Genomic DNA, 27365 nt, shown 5'->3' on the forward strand with positions numbered 1-27365 from the left:
CAGGCAGATCTCTGTGAGTTTCAGGCCAGCCTGGTCTACAGAGAGAGTTCCAGGAAAGGCGCAAAGCTACACAGAGAAACCCTGTCTCGAAAAACCAAAAAAAAAAAAAAAAAAAAAAAAAAAAGAAAGAAAAAAGAAATAATTCAGCCAGGTGTGGTGGTGCATACCTTTAATCCCAGCACTGTGAATGAAGAAACAGGCGGATCTCTGTGAGTTCAAGGCCAGCCTGGTCTACAGAGTGAGTTCCAGGACAGCCAGGGCTACACAGAGAAATCTTGTCTCCAAAAGTCAAAAACAAAACAAAATTTCAATTTGAAAAAAAAAATGTACATAAAATCTACTATGAGAACTGGAAAGAAGATAAAGGATAAGCTGTGTGCTCTGGTACACATTTGTAACATCTGTAATCCTGGGCTTTGGAGGCGAGTGCAGTAGGATCAGGAATTCAAGATCATCCTTGGCCACACAGTGAATTTGAGACTAGCTGCTTTCGCTACTTGAGACCTTTTCATAAACAAGCGAAAAGAATGGGACTCGCTTGCTAAGAAATGGCTGTATTAACTGGGCATAGAAAGAGCTTAAAAACAGAGTCCTGGATATTCTTATTGATTTCATTAAAAGTGGATGGGGGCTGGGTGGTGGTGGGGGCTGGGCAGTGATGGCGCACGCCTTTAATCTCAGCACTCAGGAGGCAGAGCCAGGTGGATCTCTGTGAGTTTGAGGCCAGCCTGGTCTACAGAGCGAGATCCAGCACAGGCACTAAAACTACACAGAGAAACCCTGTCTTGAAAAACAAAAACAACAATAACAACAACAAAATGGATGGGTATTTTTTCTTCTAGAGTTTGTCTTATGGAAATATTATACCAGAGAAGAGGAAAATATTAACATTTGCTATCCAGGAAAGTTTAAATGACTTCCCTTATCCTTGCACACAGCCCCATATATACACACAATTTAATACTCTCAAAAAATCTACAGAGATGAGTAATTTGTACTTCTTCACTTAAATAAAAAAGGAATAGGCCAGGTGTGGTGGCACACACTTTTAATTCCAGCACTCAGGAGGCAAAGGCAGGTGGATCTCAGTGAGTTCGAGGCCAGCCTGGTCTACAGAGTTCCAGGACAGCCAGAGCTAAAACAGAGAAACCCTGTCTTGAGAAAAAAGAAAAAACGAGATGTTCTTTAAAATATTTTTTTCTTTAATTGGCAGCTGGAAAATGAAAGCCAAGACAAACTTAAAAATTGGGTTTTGATCACTTAGAAAATTGGAGAGAATTTCTATTGTATAATGGGGAACACAAAAACTTCCCAACTGCTGAAAATCTACCTGCTTGCTGGCAGCTAGGGCCTGTCCTGCAACCAAAGGAAGCAAACTGCTGAGCTCAGAACTGCAAAGTCAAGGTGGGTGCAGAGCAGAGCCTCTCAGTTAACCCGACAGATGACGATCTGGATCCGACAACCAGTGTGGAAGGAATCGAAACCTTCAATGGAATCCACACCGAGTTTCCCAATGGCCAACACGCATAGATTGGCATCTGAGGGCCGAGAGTGTCGGAGGGCAAGGACAACTCCTTCTGGTGTTGCTGTTGTTAGGTGTGGTGGTGCTTGCCCGAGATCCTAGCACTTAGGAGACAGAGGCAGGAGCAGAGTCCAAGGTCATCCTTGAGACCATAGCAAGTTTGATGTCAACCAGGACTATATGAGACCCTGTTTCAACAAGTTAGAAGACATTTGTGTGTGCGTGTAATACAGTTTAAATCTTCAGAAATCAATTCTACCACAAAAGACACTCAGCCCTAACATGTCACCCAAAGAACACAGCCATCATGGCTTCAACCTCTCCATTTCTCTTCTTTACAGTAGCTGCTGTGTTCGTTTCTTAGTTCTATGTCTAGTCCCTTCATGTACACCAGCCAGCTCTGCATACATGCCATGTAGTAAGCGAGCACAGTGAGAGGGTGGGGCCAGCTGACCCACCTGGAGCAGGGCACTCCTGGGCAGGAGGGCATTCTTCCAGAGGGACTGCAGCCCCAGCACGCTAGTGATACTGCATTGACATGTGCAAGAAGCAACTCTATATAAATGTCAACTGCAAGCTAAGGAGGAAAATTTCATTGAAAAGGGAAGCAGGAACTGCACCCAGTGCCTAATACCTTCAATCCAGGACTCAAGAGGCTGAGGAAGGAGAACAGTCTTGGGCTCAAGGCCAGCCTGGGCTACAAAGTGAAACCCTGTCTTCAAACAAACAAACAAACAAACAAACAAACAAAAAAGAGAAAGAAACAACTCCTCCTGATTTAAAGTGGTCTTCAGAAGGTCTTATTATTTTCTAAAATTGAAGACTGTGACTAGCATCCCCAAATCTCCACACAAGGCAGGACAACTGGAGCAGTGACAGGCCAGCATCAGGATGGTCAGGAGATTACCTGAAGAGCTGCTGCTCCTCCCCAGGCTGCAACTCCTTGTCATCGGCAGCCAAGCTTCCGGTGACACAGCCTGCTTGCAGAGCCCAGGCTTACCTGGGAGGGCTGCCCTGGGGGCAGGGTTCTGTGCACCACCTCCACCAACTGCGAGAGGGCTATCGAGAGCCAAGAGCACATCTGTGCATGCTGTGTGGAGCTGACAATCTCATTCAGTTGGCATTTCATTCCCAAGGCTAGTGGAAAAATACTGGAGAAAAATGACTTCTACACATGATTTCATATCTAACAAAAAAAGTCATGTACAATGAGTAACATTCAGCCTTTGCTCAATGTATTTGTTAGACACTACCACACCAGTACAAAAATACCCACACCAAATTACTGAAATTGTAAGACTAATTTTTAAATCTGTAAAAATGGTAGTGCACTGGTGATTCTAGTTCTGGCCTTTGGTACCCAACGATCTACACGTTCAGGGGAACTAAGGTTTCTGGGGGAGGAGTCAGGTGCCACACAGCGGGGGCTAACCTTGTCGCGTAAAGTGCCATTTAGAATATTGTTCAAAATTTCAAACAGCTGGCCACATCTGCTACTTCACCCCACGTTCCGGCCTGGCAAGGCTGGCCCGGCTGCCCGATGGATGCAGCGGCATCTCCTGGCTGCGCTCCACAGCAGGTGCAGCGGCAGCATCAGGAAGCACAGGTGGTGCAGCAGCAGCAGCAGCAGCAGCAGCAGCACAGATGCGGAGGCAGGGCTCACAGTGCACAGTCCAGCTGCTCACTCAGCGCGGCCGTGGGGGCCTCTGGGCGCCGAGTCTGCGTGATTTTCTGTTTGGGGTTTTTTGCATCTTCTTCCTCTTCCGTTTCGCTTTCACAGACGTGCACCACCACGCTGGGGGTGGACTCGGTTCCTGCGTGCAGTTCGTATTTCTCCCCTGCCAAGGTAAGCAAGCAAAGAGACTTACTGCCAGTGGAAGGAATTCATTTATTTTATCTCCCAACTTCCTCTTGCACTAATTCATTTAACAGCTGCTGATTTTTTTTATTTTTCATTTTTTGAGACTGAGTCTCATGAAATCTGGGCCAGTCAGAAACTTGCTGCTGTAGCTGAGGCTGGCCTTGAACTCTGATTTTTCGGCTTCTATCTCCCAAGTGCTAAGATTGTAAGCATGTACTGACTCAGTGTGTTTGTGGCTTACAGTCTGTAAAACCTATCTATCCTTCACTGGAGGCTTATCGTGTTTGGGGTTAAGAAATTTCCTTTTTTTCCCTCTCTCGATGGGGTCTCACTATGCAGACTGGCTTGTGGGAGGCCAGCTCCCACCTTCTCAAGGGTTCTTATGAGGAGGAGAGAGGGATAAGAAATATTAGGTAGAGGCTGGGTGGTGGTGGTGCACGCCTTTAATCCCAGCACTCGGAAGGCAGAGGCAGGCGAATCTCTGTGAGTTCGAGGCCAGCCTGGTCTACAAAGTTAGTTCCAGGAAAGGCACAAAACTACACAGAGAAACCCTGTCTCGGGGGGGGGGGGGGGGGGGGAGAAAGAAATATTAGGTAGAAAGACACCTAGAGGATGAGAGGAAAGACAGAACATAGGATAGCCTTGGGAGGGCCTGGATCACTATCCAACGGCCTCTTCCGTTTATTCAAATAATAACAATGCCAAGGGTCGGGGCAAAAGACTCCACCTTGCAAGATCAAAGCACACCACACAGCCAAGCATAAACCCTTCCAAACACCTGGTAACCATGCCCGTGGTCAGCTCATCCCCTTATGCAGCCCTGCTGGGTAAAGCAAACTCAGATTCTTAGACCCTGAGTAAGTTCTCACTAGGAAACCTCTGTGGGTCTCCACACAGGCTGGCCTGGAACTCCTAGTGACTGCCTGCCTCTGCCTCCGAAGGGTTGTTAAAGGTAAGTGCCACCACAGAAATTCCATTAAAAAAAGTGTCCTGGGCCCTGGAGTTAAGATCCAAGCATGGCTGCTAAGCATGCAGGCACCTTCAGGACAGGCTTCTGTTAGCACACCCTGAAACTACCCTTATTCACGACCACATCCTGAACAACATGTTAATATCCATGACTCTACAGTGAACATGCTCAGGAATGGGCCTGCCACTATATGAATATACACCAGCTTCCTTCATCGGGGAGGGCCTGGCTTTGGAAACAGCTCCTGTCTCTTCCTACAGGTGATAAAGCTTTCTCTTCTATTCTTTGCTTACTTTGGCTTTGTGCTCACTAAGATGGGAACCCATTGATTAGATTACATAAATACTAATTAAAACATTAATATAAATGCTAATTGCTGCTCTACAAATAACTAAGGTGGGTTAGTTACATTCGTAAAGGTTTTGGGTCCCATGGGGGGCACTGGCTAGGCTCCAGGCTGCAGTCTCTAGTGTAGGACCTGACATTGAAAGAGTTCAAATGTCCACAAGCATAAAGCTCTTTCTCAGATGCCTTTGAATTCCCCTGAAGAGACAGACACACTGTCCTTAACGGGGAATCAGCTCCTCATACTGTTAAGGTGATGAGAGAGACAAGTAGAGAAGGAAAGTAAGAAACGAAAAAGAAAAAATAAAGAGAAACTCTGGAAGGCGTGACAGGTGGCCATCACTAAATAACAGAGCAGCCGCCATCTGCATAGTGCTGGACTGCGGAGAGAAAGCAGCCAGTGTTCTCTCCGCCTGTGTCAAGTCCCAGCTGAATCGCTAACAGTGAAAATGACCATGCTGCACTTACCACCCAACCCTTACAACCATGCTCAGGTAACTCGGGCTCATCAGCAACTGGCTGAGGACCACAGCACTAGGAAATGCAGTTAGAGCGTGGACCCAGACTGGTGTGGACCCAGACTGGCGTGACTGCAGTGTCCACCGGGCAGTGCCACTGTTGCTGGCCTCCACAGCCTACTGAACGTGGTCTCCGACACACAAAGCTCCCGGGGACAGATGGTAAGAGCAAAGCAGAACCCGTTACCTGGCCCCAGCTTGGAGACAGCACAGAGTAAGTCATAGTTGATCACAGGCATGGCATCCTCACTCTGCTTCCACCCCACTGGCGGGGAGGCTGGAGGGGAGATGAGGAACTGCTTGGTGGGCTGTGGTGGCAGTAAGTAGGACTTGTCCCGAGCCTCCCCGGACACCTGCACCTGCGGGGAAGACAGGGTCACGAGCACTCTGCAAACGCATCTTCCTTTCCTTCATTTGTCATCTTTATGGTAACTGCTACTTTCTTAGAGGGGTGACTAAACATGTCTCTAAAACATCTGTGACCTTCCAGGGGGTAGCTGGGTTCACCTGGCTCACTGCACCAGGCCACACACACTGGATCCTTGATGGACAGGAGTTGAGTGAAAGAATACATGTAGAGACAGATGGACAAAGAAATGCACAGCAGGAACCACGGCTGTGATCCGGCTCTAATTGTTCCTCAGGGTCTGTGTGGCAGAGGCTTGCTCCCCTGAGGGGCGCCTTTAGGAGGCAGGGAGGTCATTAGTCACTGGGCACGTACTCTAAGGCACAGTGGGACCCCAGCCCCTTATTCTTCCTGTTTCCATGAAGGAGGTGAACAGCTTTGCTCTGCCTTCATGAGCTGCCCCTACCGCAGGTCCAAAGGAAAAGGGACGATCCTCTATGGACTGAAACCTCCAAACCATGAGCCCAGACTTTTCTCCTCTGCAGCTGATTACCTCAGGAATGGGTCACAGAAGGTGTGCTGGCTCGTTTTCTGTCACTTGACACAGCTTTCATCACTGAGAGAAGGGAACCTCAACTGAGAAGCTGCCTCCATAAGACTGGGCTTAGGCCTGTAGAGCATTTTCTTACTTAGTGATTGATGCGGGAGGGCCCTGCCTATTGTGGGTGGTACCACCCTGGGCTAGTGGTCCTGGATTCTCTAAGAAAGCAGGCTGAATAAGCCATGAAGAGCAAGCCAGTGAGCTGCATCCCTCCATGGCCACTGTACCCTGCTTCCAGGTTCCTGCCCAGGTTGAGTTCTTGCCTAGGCTTCCCTCAATGGAAGGTGGTATGTAAACCAAATAAACCTTTTTGTCTCCAGGTTGCTTTTGGTCATGGTGTTTCATCACAGTAACAGTAACCCTAACTAACTCAGTGGGATAGTACTATGGTAGAATAGTGACTAACACACTAAGTTCCAGTCTTAGAAGAGATAAACTTGCTTGTGTGGCAGTCAAAGGTCACAGGTCAGCTCTCTCTTTCCATTATGTATGTGTTCCAGGGATCAAACTCAGGTCCTCAAGCTTAGTGGCAAGTACCTTTACCCACTGAGCCCTCTTGATGGCCCTTGAAGATTTTCCTCTCTGTTCTCCCATGGATGACACATCCTAAGTGCCATTTTAGATGCAGAGAACATTTAATCCACTAACCTCAACTGCCGGGGCTTAACCCTCACAGAACCTCAGTCGAGCAAAGCTGCCGGAAAAATGAATCCTTTAACTATTAGTCTCAGCCAACAAAGACAGCAGGCTTACGACGCTCCTAAGATAGAGGAACTTGTGCATGGGTAAAGTAAGAGAAAACATTCCATCGTCTGCTCGCGGGAACGCTGACTCACAAACCTCTGACCCACGGCTGGAGGGAGAACTGCAGAGCTGTGATAGAGAGGCAGCCGCAGGGCGCGCAGCCGCTCGGCACGCAGCCGCGACACGGCACGCAGACACACGGCATGCAGACACACGGCACGCAGCCGCGACACGACACGCAGACACATGGCACGCAGCCGTGGCACGGCACGCAGAGGCACGGCACGCAGTACCTGTGCGAAGTACAGCTTCAGCTTCTGGCCATGGAAGTCACTCTCATGGAGCTCTATCCGAGCTCTCGCCGCAGCCTCGGGCTTGCTGAAGTTGATCCGCACTCTGCGGAAGCTCTTGAACAACTGGAACGTGACCTGGTCATCATAGAGGGTGAACAGAGCTTCGAACCTCTCCTGCGAGGCGGAGACAAGGGGGACGAAAGAACAAATACTCCATTAACAGGAAGCCTGCTGAAGAGAGGTGGCCGGTGACACTCCCTGGGTAGTGCACCACATTTCTCCATAAAAAACCCCTTTTTCTCAAAGGTATTCGGAGTGGATGTCGTGTGACTTGTGCAGACTCCACCTGCAGTCTGCCCTGACTGGAAACGGTTAGCTGTGTTAAATACTGCTGCTTCAAAGGTCATAAAATAAACAGGATGTCTAAGCGGCACACGTCTCCACACAGAACAGGAGCACGGCCACCTATGTACCCAGCCGTGCGGCTCCTCTGTCGAAGGAACATCTCTGGCATTGGCTTTCTTCACAGTGCTAGGCATCTGTCTGCTGCTTAAGTCGGACACACTGGGCGACTGCTTCCTCTTAGAACCTGAACACCTCCCCCAGCACGTACGCACAATAAAACACAGAGAAATCACTCCCACCTTTTGTTTTTTATTTCTATTTTTGAGACTCGGCTCTCCTGCAGTCCAGGTCGGCCTCTAACTTGCTAGTAGCTGAAGACAGCCTTGAACTCCTGGTTCTCCTACCTCCAGCTCTGAGAACTGGTAACAGGTGCCAGCAGGCCTGGCAGCTTCCTAACTTCTGCTTTGGACTTCTCTGTATCCTTATGCTTTAGGAACGTGTCAGAAGCAGCACGTGTACACGCGATGTGCGTGTGATGTGTGCATGCAAATAAAGCCAATTTCCCACTCACTGTCTTTTCCTGAGAGTGTCTCTCACTATGTCGTCCTGGCTGGTCTGAAACTCACCTGCTCCTGAATGCTGGAATTATTAGGCTGGCCTTTAAAATCTTCAAATGTTAAGCTGGGCAGTGGTAGTGCATGGCTTAAATCCTAGCACTGGGGGGGGGGGGGGGGGGGAGGCAGATTTCTGTGAGTTTGAGGCCAAGCTGGTCTACAGAGTGAGTTCCAGGGCAGCCAAGGCTCTTACACAGAGAAACTCTGTCTTGGGAAAAAAACAGATATATAAATTCAAATATTAAACAAGTTTTAGTAGTGTTTTTGGTTTCACAGACTATAAAAGAATTGGGGTTAGAACACCCTCATTTCAGAACAGATTCTTACTTGCCACTCAGCCTGCTTCCTGGACAGCCTGTACCATCTGTCCTCAGCCACTACTGTGGAAAACCCACCCATGGGGCAGCAGATAGCTCATAGGTAAAGGTGCTTGCTGCCTTCCCCGATGACCTGAGTATTCAATCCAGCTGCTGCTCTGTACTTGGTCATGTTCAGTGTCCCCATCAAAAACAGGACTGGGGGTCAGGCAGACCTGCCTTCACATGCCCCATCACCACAAGAAAACCACTCAAACATCAACAGATATATATTCTGTATACAAAGGGACACATGGCATTTCATACCAGCCAGTCCTCCTAGACTAATTCTCTGAGGCTGGGGAGATGCCTCAGTGGACACTTGGCATTCAAGTGTGATAACCAGTGCTTAGATACCCTGGACCCATATAAGAAGCTGGGCAGGCATGATGGCCTGTAATCCTAGTGCTTAAGGGGAGACAGGAGCTGAAGAGTTAGACTAGTCGAATCAGTGAGCTCTAGGTTCAGCAAGAGACACCTGACATTAACATCTGTCCTCCTCATGCATGCACACATAGACCCACAAGCGCGCACGCGCGCGCACACACACACACACACACACACACACACACACACACACACACCACATACATATATACCAAACTTCACTCTGCATTAACATTGACTGAGTCCACTACAACACACAGACCTAAGATACACATTAGGAAAAAAATGTATTAAATTTTCAAACTCATGCTCAATCTGTTTCCTATTTTAAGAAAAGGAAAGTTGGTGGCCAGGAGATGGTTCGGTGGTCAAGGAATCCTGACAACCCCGGGAGTCTGCCCCCTGACCCACATGGTAGACAGCCCCCAGACTCCGGAAAGTTGTCCTCTGGCATCTATACTTGTGCTGTGGAATATGCTCCGCCCCTAAATAAATGTAAAGGATCGAAATTTCCTGGGGGGGGGGGCTGCCTTGAGGAGATTTCTCCCAAAGTCCTGGGGAGGAGGCTACGGTGTGGGGTAATCTGAGGGGTTCTCTATTAAATCTACATACACAAAACCTTTGATTTATTCCCTTTATTTTTCTGAGTCTCTCTAATCAGCTTCTATCTGCTCTCATGCTTAGCTCCTTTCTTGCCTGATTTCTCTCTACCTTTATCTGCTGTCCCCTCTAAGTTCTAACTTAATTCTCTCATCTTAGTTTTGGTCCATCTTGGTCTTTCTTATCTTGTTCTTCCCCATCTGGCTCTTCCTCATCTTCCATCTCATTCTTCTAGTTCTCCATCTAGTTCTCTAGTCAAAATCCTCTCTCAGTCTCTGAGGTTTAGAGTTATACACCCATGCAATAGCAGTGCTCTAGCTAAAGCAAGATCCCCAGGTTTGAATTCTTACAGGGTCATAAAGGCAGACAAGAGTTTTCCTCAGGCAGTGACTGTCAGGCTTTCTTTTACAACCCAAAAGGGGAATGATAAAGGAGGAGGTCAACTAAGCTAAAATGGGTTGCTATATCAGGAAAAGGGAATTTATGTGCTCAAAACTACATTCTTAAAAATGGTTAGGTAAAATGCTGTGGGACGGTCTGTATGTCAAATTGCTCTGATTGGTCAATAAATAAAACACTGGTTGGCCAGTGGCCAGGCAGGAAGTAGGTGGGACAAGGAGAGAGGAGAATTCTGGGAAGCGGAAGGCTGAGGCGGAGAGACACTGCAGCCGCCACCATGACCAGCAGCATGTGAAGACACCGGTAAGCCACCAGCCACGTGGCAAGGTATAGATTTATGGAAATGGATTAATTTAAGCTATAAGCACAGTTAGCAAGAAGCATGTCACGGCCATACAGTTTGTAAGCAATATAAGTCTCTGTGTTTACTTGGTTGGGTCTGAGCGGCTGTGGGACTGGCGAGTGACAGAGATTTGTCCTGACTGTGGGCAAGGCGGAAAACTCTAGCTACAAATGGCGCCCACTGTGTTGGTAAGAGTTTCTACCTAAAACCTGAGAAAAGATTCTAAAATGGAGGTAAAAACAGCTTCCTAATTGTCTCTCTCAAATGAGCGGCAGCTTGCCGGTCTGAGTTACTGGCGGGTTCCTAGCGTGCGAGCTTGATCTGCAGTGTGGCGGGAATGAGGCCTCTGCAAGTGACACATTAAGCTGCATGGTGGATTTAGCCTTTGCTAGTAGAAAACAAAAAGAGGTTTCTGGGCTACACACTGCCTGGATAAAAGCACAGACCCAGGATGGCTCCTAAAGCTGGCAGAAAAGGTACCACCACCATGTTGGGAAGCTGAAGTGGGCGAAGCCAGCAGCCACAGCGCCGTTTCAGGCTTAAAAGGCTGCAGTTTAAAGCAATAGGCTCAAGGTAATATAAAAAATAAGCCACATAGAGATGGCTACCACACAGAGAATCTGGATTATGTTCTCTTTGATATTTGTAACTGAAGAAAAACATTTGATTGCAAAAGCTGTTAAGTTATGCCAAAATGTATATTTTAAAGGTACCTTGACTTCAAAATTTGGCTATAAGGATATGTTACTTTGGAAAAGAGACTCTGCTTTTGTTTCTATAGAAAGCCAGAGGCTATGGATTTGTTCCAGATTAAGATACATTAGGTTTGACCAGCCAAGACCACCTGAAAGGTCTCTGATGGCAACTGGCTCAGATGATACAGTCTCACGGACTACTCCATGATCCTAAAATTTTCTTAGCGTCCCCATAAGATACAGCGCCCCCCTCCAGCAGGAAGTAGTTAAGAGAAGCTACGCCCAAATTCCCAAATATACCAAGCTGGCTTTGGAGATGTATAAAAGTTAAAACCTTCCTTTTAAAAAAAGAAAGGGGAAGTGCTGTGGGACGGTCTGTATGTCAAATTGCTCTGATTGGTCAATAAATAAAACACTGGTTGGCCAGTGGCCAGGCAGGAAGTAGGTGGGACAAGGAGAGAGGAGAATTCTGGGAAGCGGAAGGCTGAGGCGGAGAGACACTGCAGCCGCCACCATGACCAGCAGCATGTGAAGATGCCGGTAAGCCACCAGCCACGTGGCAAGGTATAGATTTATGGAAATGGATTAATTTAAGCTATAAGCACAGTTAGCAAGAAGCATGTCACGGCCATACAGTTTGTAAGCAATATAAGTCTCTGTGTTTACTTGGTTGGGTCTGAGCGGCTGTGGGACTGGCGAGTGACAGAGATTTGTCCTGACTGTGGGCAAGGCGGAAAACTCTAGCTACAGTAAAATGTTAAAGAGTCTATAATGTCAGTATAAATACTACTAAGGTATTTAAAGGTTAAAAGTTCTTGGAGAGGTTATGAGCACACATGAAATTCATAGTAGAGAACAGCTGATACATTAGAAGCTGAATAACACCAAATACTTCCTGAGATTTGGCTTACACCTCTGGAAGGCCCTCAGCTTCTTCCAGTTATTAGCTTGTCATAAACAGTTGAATTTCCACTTCATTTTCCTGTGGCTTGCAGCAGTAAAGATTTTTTTTTTAATTAAAAAAATTTGAAAAAAGGGAAAACTTGATGTTAAAAACAACAAACAAGCAATTAACGACATTGGGGAAATCCAAATGTGTTAAAGAAGAATAAAACACTAGCTGGGCTATGTGGCGCACACCTTTAATCCTAGCACTCGGGAGGCAGAGCCAGGCGGATCTCTGTGAGTTTGAGGCCAGCCTGGTCTACAAAGTGAGATCCAGGACAGGCACCAAAACAACACAGAAAACCCTGTCTCAAAAAACCAAAAGAAAAAAAAAAAAAAAAAAAAAGATGGTGTGTGTGAAAATCCACAGAAGCAAGGAGATAGCCTTGCCTTTAGTTTCCTTTTATGGTTTATTTTCTCAGGGTTTACATCCCCCTCCCATCCCACATGTGTACTATCTTTAAGTAACACTGATGAGAGCTGGGCATTGTGGCACATGCTTCCCAGCACTCAGGAGGAAGAGGCAGGTGAGTTCGAGGCTAGCCTGGTCTACATAGTGAGTTCCAGGACAGCCAGGGCTATATATAGAGACCAAACCAAATCAAACCAAACCACTGGTGAGGTGCTTGGCATGTGGCTTAGTTTGTACAGTGCATGCATGAAGCCTCAGGTTCCATCCCCAGCACCACAGAAAACAGGGCATGCTGGTACACCCTTGTACTCCCAGCATGTACTCAGGAAGCAGAGGCAAGAGGATCACAAGTTCAAGGTCATCTTTACCTACCTACTGTTCAGATGGAACCTCCAGCTCACTCCTGCTTGGTCCAGAAAGCCCTATTCTTGTTTCCCTCCCTCTCTCTCTCTCTCTCTCTCTCCAAATTCTGCCCACTCAGAGTCTCCAAACCAAGGAGTTCCAAGTCCAGTTCTGCATTTTTGGTGGCTACTACGCAGCTCTCGTCCCTGAAGTTGCCATCCACCCAAGTCCCCGTCTAACGTGGTCAGCTTTTGGCCATACTTGGGCACAAACCCAGCTTGTGGCGGACACATCATCAGCCCTGCCTATGGTGGTATTGTGTTCCCCAAAATATTGTGTACCCTGATAAACTTATCTGGGGCCAGAGAACAGAACAGCCACTAGATACTTAGGATAGGCAGTGGTAGCACACGCCTTTAATCCTAGCATTCCAGAGGCAGAAATCCATGTGTTCAAGGATACAGCCAAGCATGGTGACTCATGCCTTTAATCCCAGGGAGTGATGGTAGAAAGCAGAAAGATATATAAGGCGTGAGGACCAGGAACTAGGAGCATTTGGCCTGGTCAAGCATTTGGCCTGGTTAAGCATTCAGGCTTTTGAGCAGCAGTTCAGCTGAGACCCATTCTGGATGAGGACTCAGAGGCCTCCAGTCTGAGAAAACAAGACCAGCTGAGGATCCGGCGAGGTGAAGTAGCTGTGGCTTGTTCTGCTTCTCTGATCTTCCAGTGTTCACCCCAATACCTGGCCCGGGTTTGGTTTTATTAATAAGACCCTAAGATTCATGCTACACCTGCCTACAACCTATGTAAGCTCCCTGCTTTAGTTCGGGCATGTGGCTTCTCTGGCCTTGATCTCTGGGACTGGAGAACTCACCCTGGAGTTGCTTTGCTCAAATAAACCCATTGTTATACTTTTTCAGTTCAGCTTGATCTGGCTTACTACGTCAGCGGAGAAACCTATTATGGGGCTGGGTGGGGGGTGCGGGTGCTGAAAACCTATTACCAAGTGTGAGACAGGCCTGGGGTACATGAGACCCTGTTTCAAAAAAGTGTGTGTGTGAAAATCTTTTCAAGTTCAGAACAGATTTTTTTAAAGTGTTGATTTCAGTACTGATCTTACAGGAAGGATTGTTCTTCCCAGAGTCCACTGAAGGTGTTCAGTACCGAATTCTACACTGTGGATGACTTGCATAGGTGGTGAGTCAAAGAAAAATAAGATAATAAGAGAGGAGAGAGAGAAAGGACAGAGCCAGGTGTGGTAGCACATGCCTGTAATCGAAGCATTTGGGAAATGGAGGCAGGAAGATCAGAAGTCAGACTAGCGTAGATGTGCTGGATAGTGCTGTGTCAGCTTGACACAAGCTGAAGTCATCTGAGGGGAGGGAACCTCAATTCAGAAAACGCCTCTGTAAGATCAGGCTGTAGGCAAGCCTGAAGGGTATCTTCTTAATTAGTGATTGATGTGGAAGGGCCCAGCTCATGGTGGGTGGTGCCATCCCTGGGCTGGTGGTCCTGGGTTCTATAAGAAAGCAGGCTGAGTAAGCCAGGGGAAGCAAGCCAGTAAGCAGCAGCCCTTCATGACCCCTGCATCAGCTCCTGCCTCCGGGTTCCTGCTGTGTCTGAGTTCCTGTCCTGACTTCCTCCAATGAACAGTGATGTGGAAGTGTGAGCCGAATAAACCCTTTTGTCTCCAAGTTGCTTTTGTCATGCGTTTCATCACAGCAATAGCAACCCTAAGACACTGGGCTACACACAGCCAGGTGGTGGTGGTGCACACCTTTAGTCCAGCACTCTGAAGAGGCAGGTGGATCTGAGTCCGAGGCCATTCTGGTCAACAAAGTGAGTTCCACGACTATCTGGGCTGTTATAGAGAAACTCTGTCTCTAAAAAACAAAATTTAAAAAAAGGAAAAAAAGAAAGAAAGCCAGGGCTGAAGAGGTGGCTCTGTGGTTGAGAATATTTGCTGCTCTTGCAGAGGACCAGGATTCATTTTCCAACATCTACATTGTAGTGGCTCACAACCATCTACAACACCAGTTCCAAGGGATCTAATACCCTCATCTGGGTTCTTTGGAGATCCATACAAATAAAACTTAAAAAGAAAAAGAAGAACAAAAGAAAACCAACAAGAACTCAATTTTTCATGGAGTCACAACCTTCCCAGGCCATGTGTGGGAAAAAAAATGGAAGTAGATTTACTGGTGTGAAGTTCCTCCCAATAAATCTCTTTAAAACTTGAAATGTGCATTTATTATTATTTGTGTGCATGAGTGGGTGTATGGGTGGAGGTCTCAGAACTGTGTGGCATCCGCGCTCTCCTTCCACCTTCCTGTGGGTTTCTAGGGAGGCTGTCAGGCTTGCATCACTGAGTGGCAGGCACCTTTTCCCAGCGATCCATCTCGCTGTCCCCAAAGAATTCTTGCAACTGTGATTTTAGGATCAAGTGGTCCTAAGATCCTCTCAGATTCCAAAATGCTTGTATAGTAATTGCTGGATATAAACAGGGCAGTTTTTGCAAAGAACCGGCATACTTCTCCGTTTGTTAAACCACTTCTCCATGATCTACATGGAATTCAATGTAAACGGTTTTTATACTGTATTCCAAAGATCTGTAATATTCAGTATAGAAACAACTTACTCTTTTTTTCTCCTCTGTCCTTTTCTGAGACAGGGTCTCACTATGCAGCCCTTATGGCTAGCCTGGAACTCACTATGTAGACCAGGGTGGCCTCCAACTCACAGAGACCCACCTGTCTCTGCCTCCCACGTGCTGGGATTAAACCTGTACATGTGTAGTGCTAGATACAATTTCTTAACAGAACATTTTCCACCAGTGACTGAACTCTGGGATGCTACATCCACTGAGATACAAAAGGCTGGGTTAATACCTGTGCTTTCTTACGATAACAAATAAATTGTCTCTAACATGAAATTCAGAGCTCTTAAACAGATGAGAAAAGTGGGATGGATGATTTCAGATTTTTAAACTGTGGCTGAACCGGGCAAAGAAACAGCACTTGTGAAATAAAACAACCTGCAAAGAAATCCCTTTGCGATGACCATGCTGGCCAGTCCCTGCCGCATAGGCTCTCACCTTCAGGCAGGACCCCTGAGCCGCTCCCCCTACCCCACCCCACTCATATGCCCAGGACTGTTTGGATTGCTGCCCTTTGCTCAGAAGCTGTAGCGACCACATTCTGCAGAAGGGCCAGCTCTTCCACTTGGCATCAGGGTGCTTCACAGGATGGCCCAACATCCACCTCCCAGCCACGTATTGTTGACTTGGGCACTTATTGCCTGTGTGTCAACCATACAGAATGCTTTTTACTCTCTCTCCTGCCATGAACTGTCCTAATTAGGTTTCTTAGTATATCTGGTTTCCTCTGGCTAAAACTTCCTTCGTTTTCTCTGCTAAAATTCTAACTCTCACAGCTCTTCCCCAATGCCATACGCCCTTCCTAGAGACTTACTGAACCTGGCTGTGAATGTGTCTGCTGAAACCTCGATGGACTTCCAATGTTCCTAGAGGGACTAACTTTCCACTTTGTACCTGACCCATCAGCCCCACTACAGGACATACTGTATACCCATGACTCAAAAGCAGCGTAATTTGCACTCTATCCCCCAACCTAACCGGCATGGAGCCTTACACTACAGGTGTTTGAGCATGTATCCAGCTCTGCCCGGAAAGACACTAAAGGAAGTCCAGCCTGAGCTATAGAGTGAGAATGGGTCTCACTGAAAGGAAAATTCTTTGTGTACATAGTAACATTTACGGGCCAAGTCAGGAGTGGTGGTTTCTATCCAGTGCTCAGGAGGCTGAGGAGGACTGCCCAGATGTCAGCCTAGACCACAGTGAGACTATGCCAGGAAGAGAGAAGAGAAGAGGAGAAGGGAAGAGGAGAAGAGAAGAGAGGAAAAGAGAAAGGAAGATAGGTATGTAGGCTTTTATGAATGTAGAAAGTAATACCAGAAATGTTAACAATGTACTAATAATTACCCTAATAGCCTACATGCAATAAGCCCCCCGAAAAAGCTGAATTCCTTATGGAATATTCTCTCTTTCTCTCTCTCTCTCTCTCTCTCTCTCTCTCTCTCTCTCTCTCTCGGTTTTTCGAGACAGGGTTTCTCTGTATAGCTTTGTACCTTTCCTGGAACTCACTCTGTAGCCCAGGCTGGCCCTGAACTCACAGAGATCCCCCTGCCTCTGCCTCCCTAGAGCTGGGATTAAAGGCGTGCACCACCACTGCCTGGCTCTGAATTCCTTCTTTAGTGAATGCATAAGGAGAAAGCCAGGCAAAAAAAAATCATGTGCTTGGAGGCTGGGAATGGTGATATATCCCTGTAACATATCTCAGTATTCAGGAGTTAGAGCTGAGAGATCACTGGAAGTTCCAGGTCAGCCTGAGCCACACAGCCCATTCCAGGCCAGCCTAAGTCACACAGCCAATTATAGGTCAGCCTGAGCCACACAGCCTATCCCAGGCCAGCCTGAGCCACACAGCCTATTCCAGGCCAGCCTGAGCTACACAGCCTATTCCAGACCAGCCTGAGCCGTACAGCAAATCCCAGGCCAGCCTGAGCCGTACAGCAAATCCCAGGCCAGCCTGAGCCGTACAGCAAATCCCAGGCCAGCCTGAGCCACACAGCCTATTCCAGGCCAGCCTGAGCTACACAGCCTATCCCAGGCCAGCCTGAGCCACACAGCAAATCCCAGGCCAGCCTGAGCCACACAGCAAATCCCAGGCCAGCCTGAGCCACACAGCCTATTCCAGGCCAGCCTGGGCTGCAAAGCAAGACCTTGTCTCAAACAACAGCAGCATTTGTTGGGTAAAGGAGGACTCAGTGGAGGTAGGAAAGGCACAGGAGAGGAGGACAGGATGTATATGGCAGAAACACATTATATACACAAACAAAATTGCTAATGAATCACATTATGTATATTTAATTTCTTCAAGCAAAACGTTAAAAAAGCTTTTCTTCAGCGGGGCGGTGGTGGCACATGCCTTTAATCCCAGCACTCGGGAGGCAGAGCCAGGTGAATCTCTGTGAGTTCGAGGCCAGTCTGGTCTACAGAGTGAGTTCCAGGAAAGGCACAAAACTACACAGAGAAACCCTGTCTTGAAAAACAAACAAACAAACAAACAAACAAACAAAAAAACCCAAAAACAAAAAACAAAAAACAAAAAAAAACAAAACAAGCTTTTCTTCAAAACTCAATGAGTGAATAAAAAGCACATTTAATGAGCCTCGATGGCAGAGTTCACCAGAAGCCAATGCTTCTCAAGTGGAGCAGGAGGACAGGCTCTGAAGCACACCTGTCCGTGGTAGACGGAGACTCTCCTAAGATACAGGGAGTGCTCCTGTGGGCCCCACACTGTGTTATTTCATGTCACGGGCCCTCGGACCTGTCTGCCCAAAGCTATCTCTGCTTCCCATAGAGAGAGCGCAGGGACTGGGGGCGGGCCTACCTTCTGCTCTGGGACCTCAAACACTGCTTCGTGGACACCGCAAGCAAAAAGTGAGGTGGGCAGGTCGCTCAGATCCATCATCTCTTCCAAGTCGTCTTCATTTTCACCGAAGACCATCTCCTCTTCCTCCTCCTGGTCGCTGCTACAGAGATCTGACTGGCTATCATTCCAAGACTTCATGGTGTCTCGTAGCATCTTCTCTGTGGGTAAAGTTCTAGGATATCTGCCAGACACTTACTGCTTTAAAAAAAAAAAAAAAAAGGAAAACAACAGAAAAAAACTGAAGGCCTTATCATGTTCAGTCAATCTATTTCTCAAGACAGCAATTCATCAAGCAAAACGACTTTATCCAGGAAAGATCAATCAGCATCTAAGTCAGCTCCAGCTCTCACAAATGAATTTTCTATCTACAAATCTGATTTGCATAGCAGATTTTATGGGGCAATGAAATATGAAGAAGCAAAAAAGCAAGCGCTTCCTAGTGAAAACGGGATGAAGAGGATGATGTGACATGAGCGCGTCAATATGTACTTTAGTTTACAAGCAGAGCGAGGCAAAGTGGGAGCCAGAGCGGCCTTCACATATTTGTTTTGGGTTTTAGGTGGAAAACACTGGAAGTGGCCCAGCAGAATCACACCCACACGGTCTGCTCGCCATCTGCACCCTGAAATGCTGTCTGTGAGGCTCTGCCTTTCTTAACCAGCCGGGTTTTTTTTCTGGGCAGACTCTCAAATAATTAAGTTGCTTAGGTCCCCGAGTTCCCTCTATAAGGTGTTTGTGGACACACACTACAAGTGTGTAAACACACTACTAAAGCTGGAAGACAATCCAGAGGACACACTTTTGAACTTTTAGACATTGTGCACTTAAAGTCAGAGGCCTCGAGCTGGCACTGCCCCTCTGTAAAACACCGGGGCAGAATCTGCCTGTGTCTGGCTCTTCAGGGAACCACACCACACTCATCATGCAGTGTCCCTTTGGACACGACATGTTTCAAGATGATGACCTGGGACTGAAGAAAACACATGAGTGACAGAGACACTGAGTGATCATGATTATTACGACTGCACTTGTGAGTTCCCCTTTCATTTCAAAGGACACAGGCTGCAGATACATTGCTTACATAGGATACATTCCCTACTGGCTGTTAACTATGGGATAAAAATAGCGGAGTTTCCCATTATTTTATACCACTCAAGAGACCTTAAAAAACTGCATCTCTATACTTGTTTCTGTCAATATTCTGGGCACCTACCACCAGGCACTGGGAGACACCAGAGTCGAGTCTCCTGTAGGGCCATCCAGTCACATTCCCCAACAGGGCCTCATTCAACTGTCTGCCATACTATCCATTGCATCCACCTTGGCACATAAGCCTGTTCATGTTGCATCCCCAACATCCCCACCTTGCTGTCCGTCACCCACCTGCTCCTCTTCTACCCACTTCCTGCAGAGTGGGCTCGCCTACCTTATTTCCTCCACTCCACTCTCTCCAGGGTTTTGTCTGCCAGGCAGCTGCCCTTCTCTCTTGGCTTCACCTCCCCCCACTACTGACAAGAAAGGCCTCCTAAGCATCGGAAACCACCTTCTGCAGTCACCCTCGATGCCCCTTCCTTCACGGCAGTCTCTCCCTGCGGCGGTCACTCTTCACACTTGGGTCTCTGTGGTTTCAGCGCTGCCCCCTCTGGGGCCTTTAAGTTCTTAGTTCCCAACTTGGTTTCCTGCTTCTCTGGGCCCCCGTGTGCCAGTACCATGGTGTATTTCATACAACTGCTCCTAAGCCATGAAGGACGGCCTCAAAGCCATGGGGAAATGATGGCTGACTGTGCACTGCACAAAATGGAAGTCTGGAAAATATACCATGTCCCCAAGAGCTTCTGAGCTGCCCCTTGGTGGCCCACAGGTCAGACAATCATTTTTAGCTGATTCTTTTCATTGCTGTGTGAGAACGTTCCGGTCTGAGGGGAGTCGCCCTCCCCCCCACTACCCAAGGAGAATGTCTCACTATGGCTTTCATCAGGGAGGGCCTGGGCTCTCATCGGCCTTCGCTCCCTTCTCTGTTCTAAGGTTATACGGCTGCTTACAAACCACTCCAGACTGCCCACGCCTTCCAGTTTCCAGGGCCTGCCAGTTTCCAACTCACAGCTGCTCAGTAAGGGCTGCCCAACACCAGGAGACAGCACCGAGCTTCATGTCATGTCTCCAGGTCACTGGCACGTCCTCAACGACAGAAGAAAATCCAGTTCTGTCAGGAATTAGAGATAGGCCCCCAAAACAGCTGTGGAGGACATAGCAGGCAAAGAATGGGGTGCAGGCAGGCACCAGCCAGTGTGCACGACGTCAGGAAGAGAAATGCTGGAAAGCTGGTAAAGGTGTTTAGCTACCGACCTAGTTTAACCTGAGTATAAAAGTGGGCTTTCTTTGTAGCTGGTCTATTAGAGGCATTAACTGTTTGTCTGTTTGTAATCCCCCATTTATTTTTTTATTTATTCCCCCACTTAAAAGATGTCAGATGCCAGGTGGTCGTGGTGGCGGCGTACGGCCTTGAGGAGGCAGAGGCAGGCGAATCTCTGTGAGTTTGAGTGAACTACAGAGTGAGTTCCAGGATAATTAGAGCTGTTACACAGAGAAACCCTGTCTCAGGGGAAAAAAATAAAGACACCCCCCTCCCCAAAATAAAGAAGTTGTGAGAAAGATGGACGTGGTAGCCCATGTCTTTAACCCAGCACTTGGCAGACAGAGGCTGGTGGATCTCCATGAGTTCTAGGCTAGTCTGGTTACACAGGGAGTGAGTTCTAGACCAGTTCCAGGCAGGCAGAGCTCCTTCAGGGAAAGGGACAGGGGGAAGAGAGCCAGCCTGTTTTCTGCCTACATCTGTGCAGCACTAAGGATCAAACCCATGGCCTGGATAATGCTAAGTCCATACTCTACTACTGGGCTACAGCCCTGGCCTTCAGTCTACTTTTGATAATTATTACTTTGTTTCAAGGTTCTTCCTCCAATATGACAAAGATTAAAATAAAAAAAGAGCATAGGAAACAATCTTTGGCTTGACCTAGAATGTTATTCATTCATTTCCTGTTTTTCTACCTTCAACTTGGGGTGACTTTCTTTTGATATAATTTCAAAAACAAATGATAGAAATGGGCTTAGGCATGATAGCTCATGTCTATAATCTCAGCACTCCAGACCCTGGGGTAGGAGGACTGCTATGAGTTTGAAGTCAGCCTGGATTACATAGTGAGTTCCAGTCCTGCCTGGGTTACAGAGTGAGATACTATCTCTGAAAACAACAACAACACATTTTAGCTGGGGGTAGTGACACAAAGCTTTAATCCCAGCACTCAGGAGACAGAGGCAGGTGGATCTCTGAGTTCAAGGACAGCCAGAGCTATATAGAAAAACTCTGCCTCAAAAATCCAAAAGAGATGGCTCAGGGATTAAGAGCACTGACTGCTCTTCCAGAGGACCCGGGGACCCAGGTTCAATTCCCAGCACCCATATGGCAGCTCACACCTGTCTGTAACTACAGTTCCAGGGGACCCGACACCATGGCAGAACACCAATGCACATAAAAATCAAACAAAACCAAACCAAACAACAACAAAACCAACACATCTTTACATATAGGTACCAGACTGTCTTTTAACTTTATCATTCTCTCTCTATACTATTAAAAAGTAAGGCCGGGCAGTGGTGGCGCACACCTTTAATCCCAGCACTTGGGAGGCAGAGCCAGGCGAATCTTTATGAGTTCGAGGCCAGCCTGGGCTACCAAGTGAGTCCCAAGAAAGGCACAAAGCTACACAGAGAAACCCTGTCTAGAAAAAACAAAACAAAAGAAAAGAAAAGGAAAGTATAGCACATATACTCCCAAATCAGCATGTGGGAGCCAGATCAATTTCTTACACAGTAGCAAACCCCATCCATTTAACAATGATATAATAGTATTATCTATTTTAGTCTCTACTCAAATTTCATTAATCATCCTAATAATGGCCACAATAGTGATTTTTCCTTCAAAATGACTTATTTGTTGTGGCACTAAGGGTTGAACCCAGGGCCTACCACACACTAGGCAAGTGCTCTACCACTGCACTGCTTTCCAGACCTCTTTTTCCTGTATTTTGAGACAGGGAGGCATGGTCTCATTAAGTTGTCCAGCCTGGCTCCGAATACCCACTTTAGCCTAGGCAGGCCTTGAACTTTTGATCCTCTTGCCTCAGCTTCTCCATTAGCTGGTATTACAGGCCTATGCCACCAAGCCCAGATCAAAGGTTTTAGATTATCAGTAAGTAATTTTGTTATGAGACTTACACATTTATATTCTTAAAAAGGGCAGACTGTGGAAATACATGTAACTATGAACATGTCTGAGCCATCCTTGAGTGTCTCCAGAAAGGGCCAGGATCCACCTTCAGACCTTCAACACTGGAACTCTGGACCCCACAGGACTCTGCTCACACACATTACTCTACCTATCTTACCTAACTATTTCTGGTGGGTTTAGGTTTTTGGTTTTTTTTTCTATTACCTCTTTATGTATTTGTGTTTTTACGCATGCGTGTGTGCTGGTATGTGCCATGGTGTGCATGTGGAAGTCAGAGGACAACTTTTGGGAGTCCATTCTCTCCTCCCATGTGGATGGGACTCTGGCCATGTTAGGCTTGGCAGCAAGTGCCTCTACCCCTTGAACCATCTCACCAAACCTGCCTGCCTCTTCCTGGCTCCTCAAGTACAAAACAAAAATAATAATAATAATAATAAACTTTACTCAATAAAGACGTTGGGAGAAATAAATGTTCATATTCAGAATAATGCTTTGCACATGACCAATGTTCAGTAATTCTTTTAAAACAAGCATGGATTTCCTTGTTGGTTGGAAGGACCCAGGTAGCATCAGATCTGTTGGTAGAAATGATATTTAAGTCATAATATGGAGGGTAAAAAACCAACAACAAAACAACCCTCTGAAAGATCACGAAGTTTGTATGACCTCGAGAAAAGCAGGGAGGGTTTATCCGTAAACTGAGCTCCTGAGCAGCCACTCATCTAGATATCTGCGTCTAGTGTGAAAACAGATTTAACAGAAAGACGCCACAACGCAATGCATACGGTATCAGCCATTACTTGACAGATGTTGGCTATCTTGCTAAAAACACACACGAGGCTTTTTGTTGTTTCTGTTTTGAAGTCAACACGGCCAATCACTTCAGAATTTCCTGGCATTCTAAATGCAGTTAAAATTGAAAAGAGAGATATGCATGGACATCATGTATGGTAACCTAGCAGCTACTTAGGAGGTTTCATTAAGGCCATGAGCAAACAGCAGGAAGGCGGGGCTAGGGCTCAGTGCTATAGCCCTCGCCTGGCACTAGGAGACCCTGGGATCCTTTCACAGCCCAGAGGTTCTATCCCTGATACAGGAATTGTTGCAGCCTCCACCTGAGCCAACCCTGGCTTAGCAACATCTCCAGTGCTGCTCTAGCCCTGGCAGGCTTCTGGCAAATGGTTTCTTCACAGAAACATTAAATGAGTGGGAAACCTCCAAGGATCATGGCCATCTGCTCTGCTGCACCAGCCCTGGGACAAAACTAATCCACCAAGGCTGGATGCCAAGCAATTTCAGCTCATTAGGAAAAGGTGAATTCTTTCACCCCTAGAACTTTTAAAAAATATTAAGTTTCCCAACTTGGGGTACATTTTAATATCTTAGCCAGATTCTTTTTTTAAATGAGCAAAATGCCTACAAAAACACCAGAAGCAAATGTGTACTTCATTTGAATTTCTAATTTAGACTAAATTTTCCAAAAGAACATTCAGGACTGCCAACATCAGGGTTCTGAAGTCTACCATGATTCCTCTATCTTCCATTCCTTCTTATCAATCATTGACAGGTAGAATTCTACCTTTTTTTTTTTTTTTAAGTAGTAATGACAAACAAAAATCGGCATAATAAAGTTGGTGGAATGTTAGTGTAAAATAGGTTATAAAGATTAGATTTTGGAGGCTAGAAAGACAGCTTAGCAGTTAACAGCATGTATTGCTTTTGCAGAGGACCAGAGTTGGCTTATAACTACCTGCAACTCCAGCTCCAGGGGATCCAATGCCCTCTTCTGGTCTCCACAGATACCTATGCTCGTGTGCATAATTAAAAATAAATAAATCTTTTAAAAAGTTATATTTCTGGGGCTAAAGAGACGGCTCTTGCTCTTGCAGAAGACCTGGGTTCAGTTCCCCGAACCCACATGGGAGCTCACAACAATTAATAATTCCAGGATATCCAATATCTTCTTCTGAGGGCACCAGGCATGCATGTGGTACATATACATACAAGCAGATGAAATATTCATGCACATAAAATAAACCTTGAAAAACTTAAAAATGACATTTCTGTATTTTGAGTGTTTTCAGGACCCAAAGTCCCACCACTTTATTGCTAGTCTGTAACTGTTCCTATCATCATCATTGATGTTCCTGCTCTACCTACTAGTATGAGAAAGACCAGAATGAAAGCGATGATTGGCAGGGCTTTGGAGAGCAACTGATGCTACTTGCTCTGCTGCAGACAACTCATAACTCATCCTCCCTGAACATAATCACTCACTCCAGGGCGATGCACCCTCAACTCAATGGCTGAAGGATTTCTTTTTTCCTGTTCTCATATGGGGGATTGAACCTAGGACCTCAAGCACTTTACCACAGAGCTACATCGCTCCAGGCAGAGTTGAGCTTTCTGTAGGTTTTTGGAGCTAAGTCAAATGCTTCTGAACATTAAAGCCTGCAGCCACCACACAGGGTCAGATGAATGGAGTTCTAAGTCACACTGTTTTTCACGCCTTTCCCCATTTTTGGATCCACATTCCCTGTAACATCATACAGCAATTCTTCTCATTTGTTAGCTTAAGAATACAAGGTTTTAAAACCTTAAAATGTATCACAATTGAATAGTCAAGAAAATACTCCCATGTTTCCCAAAAGCACTAAAACCTCCTCTCTTGGAAACTGGTTGCCAATGAGGTAAAAAGTAAAGCTGTAGCAAAGACTAATAGGACACTAATTTTAATTTTTTTTATAACCCTCCTACATCCAAAGTCTATCAGACTGCTAAGATAAAATCCCAATCAAAAAGAACAACTCTGCATGCTGCATAAACATCTAGATGCTGAGACTTGATATATTTTTTAATTTATTCTGGCTTTTTATTTGCCTGTATGTGTGTGCCTGTGTGTGTGTATGTGCATCAGGAATGTGTATGAGCCCTCAGAGGTAAGAAGAGGGTTGGGATCACCCGGACCTGGAGTTATAGACTCTTGTGAGCTGTCATATGGATGCTGGGAGTCCAATCTCAGTCTTCTGCAAGAGCAGTAGGTGCTCTTAACAGCCGAGCCAGACCTCCAGCCCCAGTATTTTGCTAGAATATATTTACTTATTTAATGTACGTGTTTGCCTGTGGCCACAGCAACACTCACGTGGAGGTCAGAGGACAACCTGCAGGAATTGGTTCTCTCCTTCTACCACGTGGGTTCCCCCGATCCAGGAACTCCAGTGGTCAGCTTTGCAGCATCTACCTGCTGAACCACCACACAGGATCAAATATCGTTTTACAGTTTCATATACTGGACCAGAGGCAATGGCTTGGTGATAAAATAATAGGTTTTTGTTTTTTTATTTTTTGACAGGGCCTTGTTATGTGGTCCAGGCTAGCCTCCCAAGTGTGGAGAGTATAAATGTGTGCCACACCAAGTTCTCAGAATAAGATTTTTAAGTAATCTCTAATTACAGATACAGATGAAATTACTTCTCTGGCCAAACAGTAGATGAAAGATTTCTACGGAAAGTTCAAGTAAATGTGTTGTACTAGATAGCTTTCAGTAGGGGGACGTGAGTATTTTTTGGTTTTAAACCCTACACTACAACATCGCTCTAAATAATCCAAGTTTGAATCTGAAACACGGTCGTGAGCTGCTACAATCTTAATCCCCTGAGGAGATGATGAGATTTCGCACGGAAGCTGGAACCGGGCAACCTGGAAACAGACCGCTATTGAAAGCGCGTCGGTTCAGGAGGCGGTCACAAGTTTCCAGAAGCCAGGGAAGCAGAGATGCACGGATGATTATTCCTGCATCCTGGGGGAGGGAGGAGGTGGGGGGGAGGAGACAGGGGCTTCCACCTGCTGCCGCCGTCCCTGTTTCACTGGCCACACCTTTCCTGCTGCCCTCGGGGGCAGGTTGGGCCTGCCATCTTTCATAAAGTCGTGCAGTTGAGGGAGAAATTGGTGGCGGAGGAGGAAGGACTTGGGGGCGAGGGGTGTTTTGTAGGATGTCACCCCGATGCGTCCGGGGAAGACCCTGGGGACCAGGGGGCTGGCCCTTAGCAGCGTCTAAGAGGCTCTGGGCAGCTCTGGGCGCTGCGGCTGCGGCTGCGGCTGCTTTAACTTTCAAGGGTCCTGGGCATCCATCCATCAGCCAGCGCCGCTGCAAACCTGCTCCCGGCGGCCGCGCGCCGGCCCCGCCCTGCGAAGGGGACACTCACCTGTGCACTCGAGGGGAGAGGCCAGGGGGTGACGAGCACCGCCTGGGGCGGACAGACCCCCCCTCCGCCCGGGGCCGCGAGGAGCCGCCACGCCCTCGACGCCGGCCGCTGCGGCCGCCTCAGCCGGGGACGCGGGCGGTGACTTGGGCCCGAGCGAGGTTGCCGGCGTCGCGCGCCTCACGCCCTCCCCTCGGTTCCTCCCGCCTAGCGGGGCGCGCTGCGCAGGCGCACAGACAGGTGGGCGGGGCGGCCCGCTGGGTGGGCGGGAGTCGCGGCGTGGTGGGCGGGGCTCCGGGGGCGGGGCAGGTTCTGCGCGCGCGCACTCGCCCTCTCCTCCCGGGCTCTCTGGCCCCGCTTGTGAGGGTCTTGGGCGGGAACCCTGGGGCCGAGGTTTTGTGTGACCTCCAGAACGAGACCTTTGACGACCCCCTACACATCCGCCGCGACCTGGAAACCTTTCCTCTCTCTTCTTGCTGCCCCCCCCCCTCCCGGGACAGTGACAGGAACAGTAGCGATGATACTAGGAACCTTCTCAGGGCCAGTTCCTGTGAGCTTCACCGGGGATCCTCCCGGGAACCCGCCAGCCGGATGTGCCAGACCGCGCCCCGCAGCCCCCGCCGCCCAGCAGAGGCGACGGCGACGTCGCCGAGCTGTGGGTGTCACCAGGTGTGTGACTGCACCCGCCCCTCCCCTCCCTCCGTTGCACCCTGCACAGATGTGC

General features: G+C 47.5%; 1 protein-coding gene across 2 annotated transcripts; it reads right to left on the reverse strand.

Moving 5' to 3' along the window:
• Positions 1-2735: 2735 nt before the first annotated feature.
• Rcan3 (RCAN family member 3) lies at positions 2736-26858 on the reverse strand. 2 transcript variants are annotated; one of them, XM_006975670.4, is made up of 5 exons: positions 26645-26858; positions 18110-18346; positions 7201-7374; positions 5404-5575; positions 2736-3360 (listed from the first exon to the last, which is right to left on the reverse strand). In XM_006975670.4, the coding sequence occupies exons 2-5, from the start codon at positions 18302-18304 to the stop codon at positions 3182-3184; spliced, it is 720 nt and encodes a 239-aa protein (XP_006975732.1). In that variant the 5' UTR covers positions 18305-18346; positions 26645-26858; the 3' UTR covers positions 2736-3181. The 2 variants fall into 2 exon arrangements, with proteins under 2 accessions (XP_006975732.1, XP_015850038.1); XM_015994552.3 differs by having other exon boundaries at positions 18110-18349; positions 26645-26775.
• Positions 26859-27365: the final 507 nt, after the last annotated feature.

The sequence above is a fragment of the Peromyscus maniculatus genome, chromosome 2 (genome assembly GCF_049852395.1).
Source record: "Peromyscus maniculatus bairdii isolate BWxNUB_F1_BW_parent chromosome 2, HU_Pman_BW_mat_3.1, whole genome shotgun sequence".
In the NCBI taxonomy this organism is placed as follows: domain Eukaryota; kingdom Metazoa; phylum Chordata; class Mammalia; order Rodentia; family Cricetidae; genus Peromyscus; species Peromyscus maniculatus.